We start from the raw sequence: 12719 nt of genomic DNA on the forward strand, positions 1-12719 counted from the left end.
TTCTCTGCAGACATTCAAAACTCACCTGGACCGTTCCTGCATGACCTACTCTAAGCGATCCTGCTTTGGAGGGGGGTTGGACTAGATGATCTTTTGAGGTCCCTTCCAACCCCTAACATTTTGTGATTCTGTGTGATTCTATAATACATGATAACTTGGCTTACAGTTTCTCACACCATCTCCCAGATATAAGGAGCAAATTAGCTGACTTACTCTTCTAATACATATGATTTAAGTTCTTGAATATTTTGAGATACAAATGTCAACAACTTAAGCCACTGAAAACAGAAAGCTGAGAAGGAAAGTATCCCTGCTTATAATATTTGAGTGTAAACCTCTACCTTCACCTCAGGAGTGCAAACCTGAATTTCTTTAGAAACACAATGGAAGACATGCTGACCTAAAACACTATTTTGGTAATGGATTAGTAACTGTTCTGTAAAAACACCGATTTTGGCTTGGTGAGACCTTATTTGACTAATCTATTTATATATCACAGAATAATTGACTGACCTCCACCTTTCTTAGCAGAAAATTGTCCTTTCTAAGATGCTCAATATTTTGAAGCTCATAGAGAACATGCACAGAACATTACTTTGCTGTGCTCTTACCAGGCAAAATTGAATTTACACTGCTACGAGTCCATTTCTCAAGTACCTGGCAGAACATTTTTCAAACTGATGAGGTCTACATACTACACAGAAGGATGTATATTTATTGGTTTGTCACTAAACCAGCAGAGTTTGCCAGTGGAATCAACAATTTCTCACACAGAATCTCCTGAATACAGAAGTGAATATACAAAACTCTACTTACTTTCTTTTCCAGTAGTTCTTTAACAAACCTGAAAAAGGTAGGAAAAAATCTGTTACAAACATGTCATCTGTGTTACAAATTATGAAAAATGTATAAAATATTTACTTAGATAACTTATTTAAGCATTTTAGACACAGCAATTTTCTACAGAAAGTTGGGCCAGATTCTCAGATGAAATAAAAATGAAGCACACAATCAAGTCAGGATAGTTACACCAAATAATGCTAGTTGTGCATTTGATCCTGAATAGAGATCTTTTTTTCATTTGCAGTAATTAACTTTAGACATATGGTAATTATTCTGAGTTCTCATTGAAAAACAAATATATAGAATCATAGAATGGCCTAAGCTGAAAGGGACCTTAGAGATCATTTTAATCCAGCCTCCCTGCCGCCAGGGATGCCACCTCTCGACTAGATCAGGCAACACATGGGGACCAAACGGGAATCGAACCCGTGACCCTAGCGTTAGCGCTACACTCAACTGACTGAGCTAACCAGCACCCACATGTTATATTAAAGTCACTGAAAACATAATTACAAGTTACAGCTGCAACATTAGAGAAAAAATTCACTTAAATTTGCCCATTAATTTAAATTATAGCATTAAATATATGCTATTATTTTAAAACCTATTTTTAAAAGATGCTGCAATATTTCATACCTAACAGTAACTGTATATGTCCTCATTCACTTAAAGGACCCTTTATTTTCTGGAAATGTTTATACTAATGTTAGCACATAGATTATCTACCTTATAGAAAATACAGTATGACTTTACTTGTTTTATTAAATGAAAGAAGCTACCTCAAGGAATGTGTGGATACCCATAGAACTGGTTTCAGCAAACAAAGGTGAGATGCAGCTCAGCTTTGTCTTACCTTGACAGACCCTTAACTGTGATGACCCAAAGGGGGTTGTGAAAATGACCCAGCTCTGAGTTATCCCAGAATGAAACAGCAAAGGACCAAAACCCCCGATAGAACCAAACATTTTGCCCTGAGTCTCATATTCAACCACTATCTATTTCTGAGATGTGTTAAATTCAGCTGAGTATGTGTGAAATATGTTAATCTTGCTAAATATTAAGATATGTTAATTTGGCTGAGTCACCGGTGTGCTAGTTAGCACACTTACTAGGGGATACTCAGGGAGATAACAAGAAATCTCATCATACCACCAAAGATAAAACATTCCAGATAGTCCAAGTCCCCTCAGGCATGCCTCTGCCCACCACATCCTATCCTTACAATATAAAAACTGTAAGATTTTGGGCAGAATTTGGAGAGAGACCTTTTTTCCAACCATACAGCTGGACTGTAGGAGATTTTTCCCCCTTATTTGAGATGTCGCATAAGACACGTGTGCCATACTTCAGGATCGCTATTGTTACTAACTTGTGCGCTTCTTAAATCTGTATTAGTACACTTTTTCCAGGAATCACTGAGTTCTATAATAGTGTATACTGTGTGTGAAGTTCCAACTTATTGCTTGTTTGAACCTTGCAATGAAGTCTGTATATTGGATCTGTGAGTGAAGTTCAAATAGATCTCTAGCTAGAGCCTTGCAGTGAAGTCTCTTCGTCACAGGGACCTCTACAAAAAAAACTGCAAGCAGTCAATATGGATAATGTAGATGAGTAAATAAAACTTCCTCTGACTTTGAAGGGAAGAAATTCTGTAAAAACTCATATGCACAGTGTCAGCAAATAATTTCCAAAATTTTGAGATTGATACTGGCCAGGATCTCTGTGATTTTTTAAGTCATAGTTTATATTCAGAAAACCCCATAATTCTGGTCACAGCAAACATTGAATCAAATTTGTCAAACATCTTCAGATGGAAAAGAAAATAATGCTGGAAGCTAGAGTCACAAAGCTGAAGCCGGTGCTTGATCACCATCTGGAAGTAAGAGACCTAAGCTCAACTACTGCAATTACTGAAGGAATTTCAGCCCACCACTGTCTAATTTTGAGAGCCAAAATGCAGTGTGAATTAGGTGTCATCTCTCTGTCTTTCCTCTTAGTGATTCATCTGATATAATAATAAAATATCCACTGGAACAGAAACTGTAACACAAGTATAACTCTCAGGTGATAATCTAAAACCTCCAAATGGCCATTTTCTTTCTTTTTCACATTCTTTGAGCACCGTCAGCATTGTTTCAAAACTGAAATACCTTTCGCAAAATGCCCTATACTTTGTTGGCTTATGTACTTCTCCATGAAGACAGAAGCTCCAGTTCAAACCACTGTCTTCTGTAGCAGAATAGATTTAAGCACGGGTCTCCTCTTTCCAGATGACTACAAATATTAGTATCATATTACATATCCTAGATTTCAGTTCTCTAACTTTTTATTCAATTGCCTTTTCAGGAGATGAGTAGACTGAAATTCTGGACTTGAATTTAGATTGAATATATGAAGGACTTGGAGCTGTATATTATTTCCATGCATAAAGTATAAACATTTCAGAAGGTTAACTGTAAAGATCTGAAATCTGTGTAATACATTTTCCAACAATGTGACAGATCACATTTCTTGGGTTATTTAAAAAACAAAATTAAAAAACCACTGCCTTTTTTTAAGGAAGAGCTTTTTCATCCTTCTGCAATTGTATTGCTCAATTGAGGCCTTATGAGGTAGGTACAACTGATCCATGCCAAGAAGCACAGAACTCTCTGGAGTACTTGTGGCACACTGTCAACCACAGCTAAGAAACATTCTCTGTTAACACAATCACATGAAGAGAGAGTTGGAGGCATAGGATAGGTATTTAAAAGAAAGCTGTTCAGATCATTCTGAAGCTTTAAAAAAACGTCACAACTGGAAGTTCTGTTATTCAGGCCCACTCAGCAGGACTCACACTGTATTACGAAAACTGGGGATTTACATGAAGGGAAACATGGAGGGAAACTTGGAGAGTGAAAATTACTAATACTATATGTTTTGAAAATATTTTTAAATATAAACACCATTAGGAGTCAATGACTATTTCCAACTTTTACTAGCATTCTTTTAGCATGGTCTGCAATAACAAAGGAGTGACTTCACACAAGTGCTATAAGATGCTGCATTTCTGTTAGGTATTTGCTCTTTCAAGATTGTATTTGAAACACGTATACAAGTAAATAAATGTCCCATAAGAAAAGCTGCGTGCCTGCTCAAGAATTTTCTGAGTATGAATACAAAAGACAAGGGAAATCTAAAACAGTAGGATACCACACTCCAGTCTTGGGTTCCTTCTGTCATGTACTTTGCCTTGATTTGATTCTCCTTCACTCTCTCATCTGAAAGTTAAGAGTAATTTCACTACTGCTGTGGTGGAGGACCACCACAGCATGTGTAAAATGGGTTATATGAAAGCTGACTCCTAAATGGGGGAAGGAAAAAACTCAGAAGCTAATGGGTGTGAAGGAACTGACAGCCATCCCACTATCCCATGTCAGGTCACATTACCTCCACACACAGAGCTGTGAAAGTAAAGAGGAGGCAGAAAATAGACAATAATATAAACATATTACCTCCAAGCCCTAGAGTTGTAGCTTCCCCTTTACATTGGAAGAGCTAGAGAGAAAACCGCTTGGGCTGTGCAGCAATTGGATATGCATTAATTGGCAGAATTGTAGGAAATAATACTGTCCAAAAAAAAATGTTCCTCATAAATTTATACCTGTAAATTCTTAGTCAGCTTCACACTCACTTTTCAGATGTATGAAAAAGTCATATTTCTAATGGTTATGCCATCAATTTAATCACCTTACCTTTCTGTCTCTTGGATGGAGTCAGCAGTAATCTCTTTGTATTGTGGCACGCTGTCATTGATATCCATGCAGACTTTTCCGACAAATCCTCGTTGACCAGATTTATCTGTTGAGATGCATAAGAATCATAGAATCATAGAACGACCTAAGTTGGAAGGGACCCTAGAGATCATCTAATCCAACCTCCTTGTCATGAGCAGGTACGCCTCTCAACTAGATCAGGCTACTCAAGGCTCTGTCCAACCTGGCCTTGAACACCTCCAGGGAGGGGGCATCTACAACATCTCTGGGCAATTTATTCCAAAGTCTTGCTGCCCTTGTACTGAAGAATTTCTTCCCAAGGTCCAATCTAAATCTATTCTCCTTCAACTTAAACCCATTTCCCTTTGTCCTATCAGCAGACACTCTTGCAAAAAGTCCCTCCCCAGCCTTCCTGTAGGTTCCCTTCAGGTATTGGAAGGCAGCTATTAGGTCCTCCCCTCCCACCCCTGCATCATCTTTGTGGCCCTCCTCTGAACATTCTCCAACAGATCTATGTCCCTCTTATGGTGGGGACACCAGAATATACAATTCAGAATCACTGGTTGTCTAAAACTGCTACCAAGGCCAGGAGTGAAATCAAAATATCAAATTCCAGCCCAGTCAGCTTAATTTAAAATAAACAGAATTTATGCTCTTTTCTTATCTTTAAGCTAGGATCATCCATGTGACTTTTAATGCTAAAAAGGAAAGAGAAAAAACTCTCCAAACATTTAAACAGAGTTCTCCTCTTCCACATTATTACTCAAGTTTATAAATGTTATAACTGAGGACTAGACCACCGTAGCTTAACCACAACCAGAATTCATAATGGTAGTATATGAAGACGACTGCTGTGAATTAGAGGAAAGAATTACAAGCACCAAACTACAGTAGCTATAGTAGATGACCACCCTGAGCTAAAGAAAGGGCACAAAGATCTCAGCAAACCATCTCTCTCTAAGATAAAAGTATGAGGTTCCTAACCTGCCTCCCAGGTGCAGTTGCATGGAGCAAATTACAAAAGCTCCCTCTAATCTCTTTCTTAAGATGTATCTGTGCTAGGACTCAGAACTCATGCACAGGACTTAAAAGGAATGCATAAAATATTAAATTCTAAGCTTTCTAATGTGTTTCTAAATTAGATCTCTTCTGTCCACTTTTACTGTCTTATTGTTGAATACAACTGCTTGAAACTTTTAGAAGTTTCAGAAAGACTAGAGAATTTTAGATGGAAACCAAGATTCTCATTCAATTGCTCTGTTTGGGAGTTGGCTGAGCCTTGAGAAATCCTGCAAGAATCACAACACTTTCAAACAGAAGGAATTCTTAGCACTGAAGAGATGGGAGAGGAGATCCTGACGCAACTCCCACTATTCTGGTTCTGGATGATGTGTGGAGATTTTTGATCTTGATTCTCAAATGTAATGTCAGTGTATCAAGAGATTAATGCACTGACTGCACCTCTTGTCATTCAGCAGCTAAATCCTCAAACAGCAAAAGGCTAGAAGGAACAGGGAACTGCCACTGAAGACCAACTCCAGCAGACCTAATTCAGGCTCAGCCAGCAGCTGATTTGGCAATGAACAGACTAGCAGAAATAACAGTAGGAGAGAGGCAGTTTAAGTGAACAAGGGTAACTAGAGTGGATTTTGGGCAAACAGTTTGACAGATACAATAAATAAAAAGCAAATTAGTAGAAAGACAGACCCCTACCTAGTCTAAAACTCCCACAGTCTGTTTCCTTCAACTAATACAGCCTGTACAACATCGTTCCAAACTCACTGTTAGTCTTACCTATAATTTCAGCAAGAAGAAGAGAAGTATCTGTGTAAATTGTTGCAAAGTAGCAAGCTGTAGTTGTGCCATTCTTTAGAGTTCGTCTCTATAAAAAGAAATCAATTTCAACTGTCTGGAAAAAATCATAGTCGAGCTGCCAAAATGCAGAGCAGGTAGTCTGATTTCAAACTGCAAGAATATGTAGTTATTGTGAAATTTTGCAATGAAGTGGGAAGGTAAAATACAGAGTTTAAATTTCATAATAGCTTTTTTAAGTCTGAGTGTTAGTAAACACCAAAAAATCCTCTTCCAAATCCATACAGGATTTTAACAATGGACAAACCCACAAAAACCATTCTGTATTTCCTTCACTCAAACTTGAAATAAATTCTGACTTATATTTAGAAATAGAACCAGCCATTTATGTTTTTTCCTAGTTCTAAAAGTATCTCAGATTTCCACAGTGAAACATTGTTTATCTAATATGAGCAAAGTAAGGCTTTTGGGAAAAAGTAACGGCTTTCACTTGGCCACCTGATGTGGCTGGGAAAAATAGTCCAAGTTTCATGTATAAAACCACTTTGCTATCCCTGGATACAAAGTGACAACCTTTAAGGTAAAAATAAACTGAGAACTGCACAGAGAATAATTTAATTACTTATTTAATTACACTATTTGAAAGGCAAGGGTGGATTATACCTGCTCATATTACTTTTCGAAGACACACCAGTAAATGAAGAACCATTTAAAATTACATTAAGTCATGATAAAACACATAGCTTCATTTGGTCTTGGGACTGATTTATGCTGTATTGACTAGCGATCCAACATATAGATATAAAATACATTTTTAGGTTCTAACTACAATGTAATTTGAGAGTTTTTATTTTTATTTTTTTAATGAGATGGAAGGTAGGACATTCAAAGCAACTTTGAAGAATGGCTAGAGCTATTTACTTGACAAATAAGAAGTTAATCTCTGTCTTTTCCATACAATGCTCAAATTAAAGCAAATAATTAAAAATATGTCTTTAAAGGTTCCTAAAATGAGTCTCAAAAATAGTAATGTCATTACTGAGAAAAACTACCTTTGTCTTTCTTAGCTTTGAAAAGCCTAACATCATTGTCTGATGAATTCTAAAAACATTCTGTTTCTAAAACACCAGGTTGAAGAATTTGCTTTCCTAAATTTGAGAGACCAGAGGCATTTCCAGCTAAAATCTGTCAGATTTCATCTAATTTGTTTCCTTTACCAAGTACATAAAGCATTTTGGAAACAGAATTTTGATTTGAAAAAATTCACTATGTTTTCAAACAACTCCAAAAGTACAAAGATACATATGAAATAATATCTGCAGATTTAGTCCTGGTTCTAACAGCTGAAAGTTATTTTCAGCCAGCTCAAACACTGTAGAGCAACTGGTATCGTGCAGCATTTGGGGGTCAAGACATTTTCCTGACCTTGTCCTATTTGATATACATGGGGAGAGCCTAACCATTGTGTTGAAGCTCCAAAAATTAACTTCCATCTCTCACTGGCGATTCTTTTCCAGTTGATGTTATTAAAGACCTTGCACAGTAAGCACTTAGCTGTGCTGATGTCACACAGTCTGAACTCATGGACACAGAAACAGTACATTGAGGCACACAGTGAGATCAACCCTATGCTTTAACTAGCTGAAGGCATGTGTGCTTGCCTCTAGAGTTTATGACCAAACTGCTCCTACATGTTTTTTTTAAGACAGAAAGTATTTTACTTTTTCTTAAATTCATGTGGCAAGGACAGTATAACCAGTATAACAGATTCACTGTTATTATTTTGACAAATATGTCAAATTACTAGACAAATGCAAAGCAACTTACACAAGCCAAAATATTTAATCTGTTGAAGACATTTCAGTCCACATATTAAAGGATACGTTTCAGTTACAGGACAGAACCAGTACTCTGAAACGTGACTTAGCTGCTTATTGTTCATTAAGTGGAATTTGACCTTAAAGTCTTTATATTGCACAGAACCAGTCTAGCTCAAACACAGTCTCCCTCTTTGTACCGCAGCACCATTTACAAACTTCATCTAAAGACCCTGCAGTGAAAGATATTCCTGCAACAAGGACCTCAGCTGTAGAAAAGTCTCTCTTAGATTTTAGAAGCTTTTTGTGCAGAAAAGGAAATATTCTCTGAATTTTTCTTTTTTACCAAGCTTGGTTATTTCTGCATTGAGGTTGTCAGCATGTGCTGAGAGTAGTCTGAAATTTGGTCACTGTACTCAGATACTGGAATAGATGATAAACAAGTTTGTTGTTAACCATGTGATTAAATGAACTGTCTTGTTGGCAACCACAAAACAAAACTGGACTAGTAAGGGAGAATCTTAGCTGGCAATAAGAACAGTGGCTATACTGTTGGCTTCATCTGGTTTTCATGACATTAAAACATGCTCTACTATGTCTGCTGACCTGAAAATATACATATATTTCACATATATGAATGTTTCCAAGTAGGTAAATGCCATTTTCAGTACTTACAACAACTCTGGTGTACACTTCTTCTGCAAAATCCCTGTCTTTGTATTTGGCTTCTGTTGGGAACGTGTAGGTAGTCAACCACTGTAAAAGAGGTAGATCTACTCTTGTACCAGTGAATGAATACTGAGGGGCATGAATGTGTGTATCAACCATTCCTGGCATGAAGAACTCACTAGAGAAAGAAAAGAAAATTATAATAGTCTAAAATGTCAAAAAAAATTTCTATGGTAAGTAGTTTTGCTTTAAACATGAAGTTTGAGCAAGATGCACCAGAGTAAACAGCAGACCGTCCTCTTACAGCATCAGCCTACCAATGCCTACTGTACCTCTGCCTATATTCCTTTTATGGTGTGAATCAGTTGAATAATAACTTATACACAGACTTATATAGACCTAACTGAGAAAAAAAAAAGAGCATGATGAATCCAATTACCTTTAATATCTACCCTTAACAAATTAAGCCAAACTGACTTTACAATAACTAAAATTTCCCCGCTGTAGAATCCACCTGAAAAAAAAAGAGATTTGGGTACAGTCTTGCTTCTTAGCATGGATATATTTAGAATGTCAAACCATTATATTTACAAAATTGTAACTTTCTATATCCCAGTTTACCTCTACATTATATAGATGTCTATACAAATATATTCAATCAATGAATTTCAAGGTTTAATGGAATTAAAAGCCTTCAAATGTTGACACAGATACTGGTTGAAAAAAAATCTCTGCTCAATATTTTGACAGGAAAGACATATTTACAACGGAATTGTAACATTTTTTGTGATCATGTAGTATTTGTGCAATAACAGGGATGAATATAACAACACTACCAGGAAGTTGATACAATTACTTTGTTTTGTGCTGTAACTCTATACAGCATAAAATTTCTCTCACTCTTCTTCCTTTCTCCCTACCTATCAAATGAACAGTGATTTCAACCCCTTGTCTCACCCCTTCTTCCTGTTTTCCTGCATGCTAGAAATGCCAAAAGATCTTTCTCAATCTGATCTATATTACCAGCACCTTTCATTTTCCTCAGGCTATTTCAAGCGAAGAAAACATTTAATGACTCATATATTCTGTATGATTCCAACAAAGCATATAGATTCTTTAATAACTGAACACTAAAACAATGCAGCTCTAGATTCTAAGCCACAAGCCATTTACAGCTGTGCTACTACATGCAAAGCATAGTAGGTGCAATTCAAAGTTACTTGACGTCACCAGAAAGGGGAGGGATTTCACTGGCTGAAGAAAAAGGAAATGCTCTAGCTGCAATACAGTTAGAAATTTAAAGTTCTGTGTTTAGAAGGTTTACATCTTCTAATTTTATTAGCTCTTTATCAGAAAGTGTATCAAAGCCTAAGGAATTGAGTTTCGTATCTGCAGTGTTAGTGTTTGCCCTGGTTTTGGCTGGGACAGACTTTATTTTTCTTCCTAGCAGCTGGTACAGCTCTGTAGCTTGTATTTAGTGTGACAAAAATGTTAGTAACACACCAATCTTTTAGCTGTTGCTAAGTAGCCTTATCGTAAGTTAAGGATTTTTCAGTTCCCCATGCTCGGCCAGTGAAGAGGTGTACAAGAAGCTGGGAGGGAGCACGGCCAGGATGGCTGACCTAAACTAGAGAAAAGCATGTTTCATACCACAGAACATCACGCCTAGTGCATAAACTGTGAGCAGTTGGCTGGGAGGGGGTGATGGATGCTTGGGGACTGGCTGGGGATCAATCAGTAGGTGTTGAGCAACTGCACTGTGCATCACTTGTCTTTCTTAGGTTTTATCTCTCTCTTTTTGTCTTCCTTTTAACTATTATTATTGCTGTTATTATTTTATTTAATTTATTAATCTGTTCTTATCTCAACCCAGGAGTTTTAATTTTTTCTTTATTTTCTCTTCATTCTCCTCCCCATCCCACCGGGGGCACACAAGTAAATGAGCAGCTGTGTGGCACTTAGCTGCTGGTTGTGTTAAACCACAACGATATTACTTATATTTACTAATTCTAGAGTTTTGAGCTAGTTAGACAAGACCATTGCTAACAACATGGATGTAAAATGTAATCTCAAGAAAAATGGCATTTACTTCTGTAAGCATAGGTTATGTATGAAAGCTAAACATGGTGTTTTGCTTCGTGCAGTGTGAATCAGCAAGCACAGTTCAGCCATGGGTGAATGCAAAAAGCACACAGACCATCGACGCTCCAAATCCCACCCAGGATTCTGGCAGCTCATGGGTTAAGAGCTCTCACAAAGCCGAAAGGAAGTTTTGCCCATGAAGTTGGATTTAATATGCTTCTTGACAAATGTATTCAAGAGATTCCTATTACTTTACTTGGAGAATAAACCGCATTTGCTGAAATCGATCTAAACAAAACACATACTGGTTACTCAGTTCTCTTATGTCAGACGTTTTGAACCTCCACTTCTCAGCCAGTTGCTCTTGCTGATCAGTTTGTTCAAAAAACACAATCTAAACGACAGAAAACATAGTTAGATACTTTAAACCTGTATCCCACATCAGGTTTACATGAAGGTAAAATGAGTCATATCTTAAAACAGATTTTACACACTAACTACAAAGGTGATAGGTTTACACTGAAATACTTGTTCTTCCTGACTATAAAGTGTGATTTTCAAATGCGTACTCACAATTCAGTGAATAACCACATCCACTTCGTAGCTCGTAAGAAGACAAGTATTTGTTCTCAAGTAATACACAGGCAGAACCACACAGACTTCCGTGTCCACTGGCATTTCTGTAATGCAACACCATGCTAGCAGTTCAGTTGATCATTGTGGAGAAGTGTGACAGCCTTATGGGAATGCAATTATGCTATTCAAAACCAGAGGGGCCAAATTAATTGCTTAGCCTAGGACTGACTGGCGCTGAGCTAAGTATTTTCCAAATTTCTGCTCATGTCATTAATGTTGTAGGGGTTTTTTAAGTGCCTAGGAAGAGAAAAGAAATCAAGGTGGGAAAATGTGGATTCTCTTTTCATTTTCCAGAAAAGACTAAAAGCATGCCTAAGATCTTCGTTTATTTCAAAAAAGCTACAACATGGAGCCTACCTCAGCCCTCTTAGGGAAAATGGACTCTACTGCTGTTGAGTTTCTGTAGCCAAGTCAGAATTTTAGCACATTTTCTGTTTATTTTTAAATTCACTGGTATTTTAATCTACATGATTCTTGGCAGATGAATCCTCAAGTTTTTAATTCTCTGGTCTGGCAATAATAAACACAACAACTTTCCAAGAAACAAAGAGCAGGGAATCTACAAATTACAATGCTCACTACAGGCTCCAGGCAGAACCTGAGTTTCCCCAACACTTGACAGAGTAGAGGACCCTGCTGCCTGTCCTGATAAAAGACTGCCTGTCCTGGGCTTTCAGGAACTCATGCCTAACCACAGTTTCTGCCAGAAACCAATTCATGGTCTTCTAACTCCCTTAGTATAAGAACTCACTCCTCTAAGTACAAGGGAGTAACCTTACTGCTGTTGGCATCCTTCTGCTCCTGTGAAGGTTCCCATGCTGAGGGCCTGTATCATCCTCATCACAGCAGCTTCTAGGGTAGCAATTAAAAAAACCCACATATAGAGGCAAGATCAAATAGTTGTAAAAAGGCAAGAGGAAGGAAATTAGTATCACAGTATCACAGTATGCTAAGGATTGGAAGGGATCTCAAAAGATCATCTAGTCCAATCCCCCTGCCAGAGCATGAGGACCAAAAGAGCACTACCTAGCAGTTATTTACACTCCTGTTTTTCCAAGTGTATGACATTTCCTTTTGTGTATTCTATTTTTTTATATAGGGAAAA

At 37.3% G+C, this 12719-nt stretch overlaps 1 protein-coding gene across 1 annotated transcript; it reads right to left on the reverse strand.

The window, feature by feature from the left end:
* Positions 1-4577: 4577 nt before the first annotated feature.
* On the reverse strand, positions 4578-11372 carry LOC104270289 (guanine deaminase-like; the record flags this gene model as incomplete). Its single annotated transcript, XM_009864604.1, has 4 exons — positions 4578-4683; positions 6393-6480; positions 8903-9074; positions 11284-11372. Coding segments are annotated over 4 exons (455 nt in total), but the record flags the coding sequence as incomplete, so codon positions are not given.
* Between the last annotated feature and the right edge of the window lie 1347 nt (positions 11373-12719).

This window comes from Apaloderma vittatum, unplaced genomic scaffold, assembly GCF_000703405.1.
Source record: "Apaloderma vittatum isolate BGI_N311 unplaced genomic scaffold, ASM70340v1 scaffold20742, whole genome shotgun sequence".
Classification (NCBI taxonomy): domain Eukaryota; kingdom Metazoa; phylum Chordata; class Aves; order Trogoniformes; family Trogonidae; genus Apaloderma; species Apaloderma vittatum.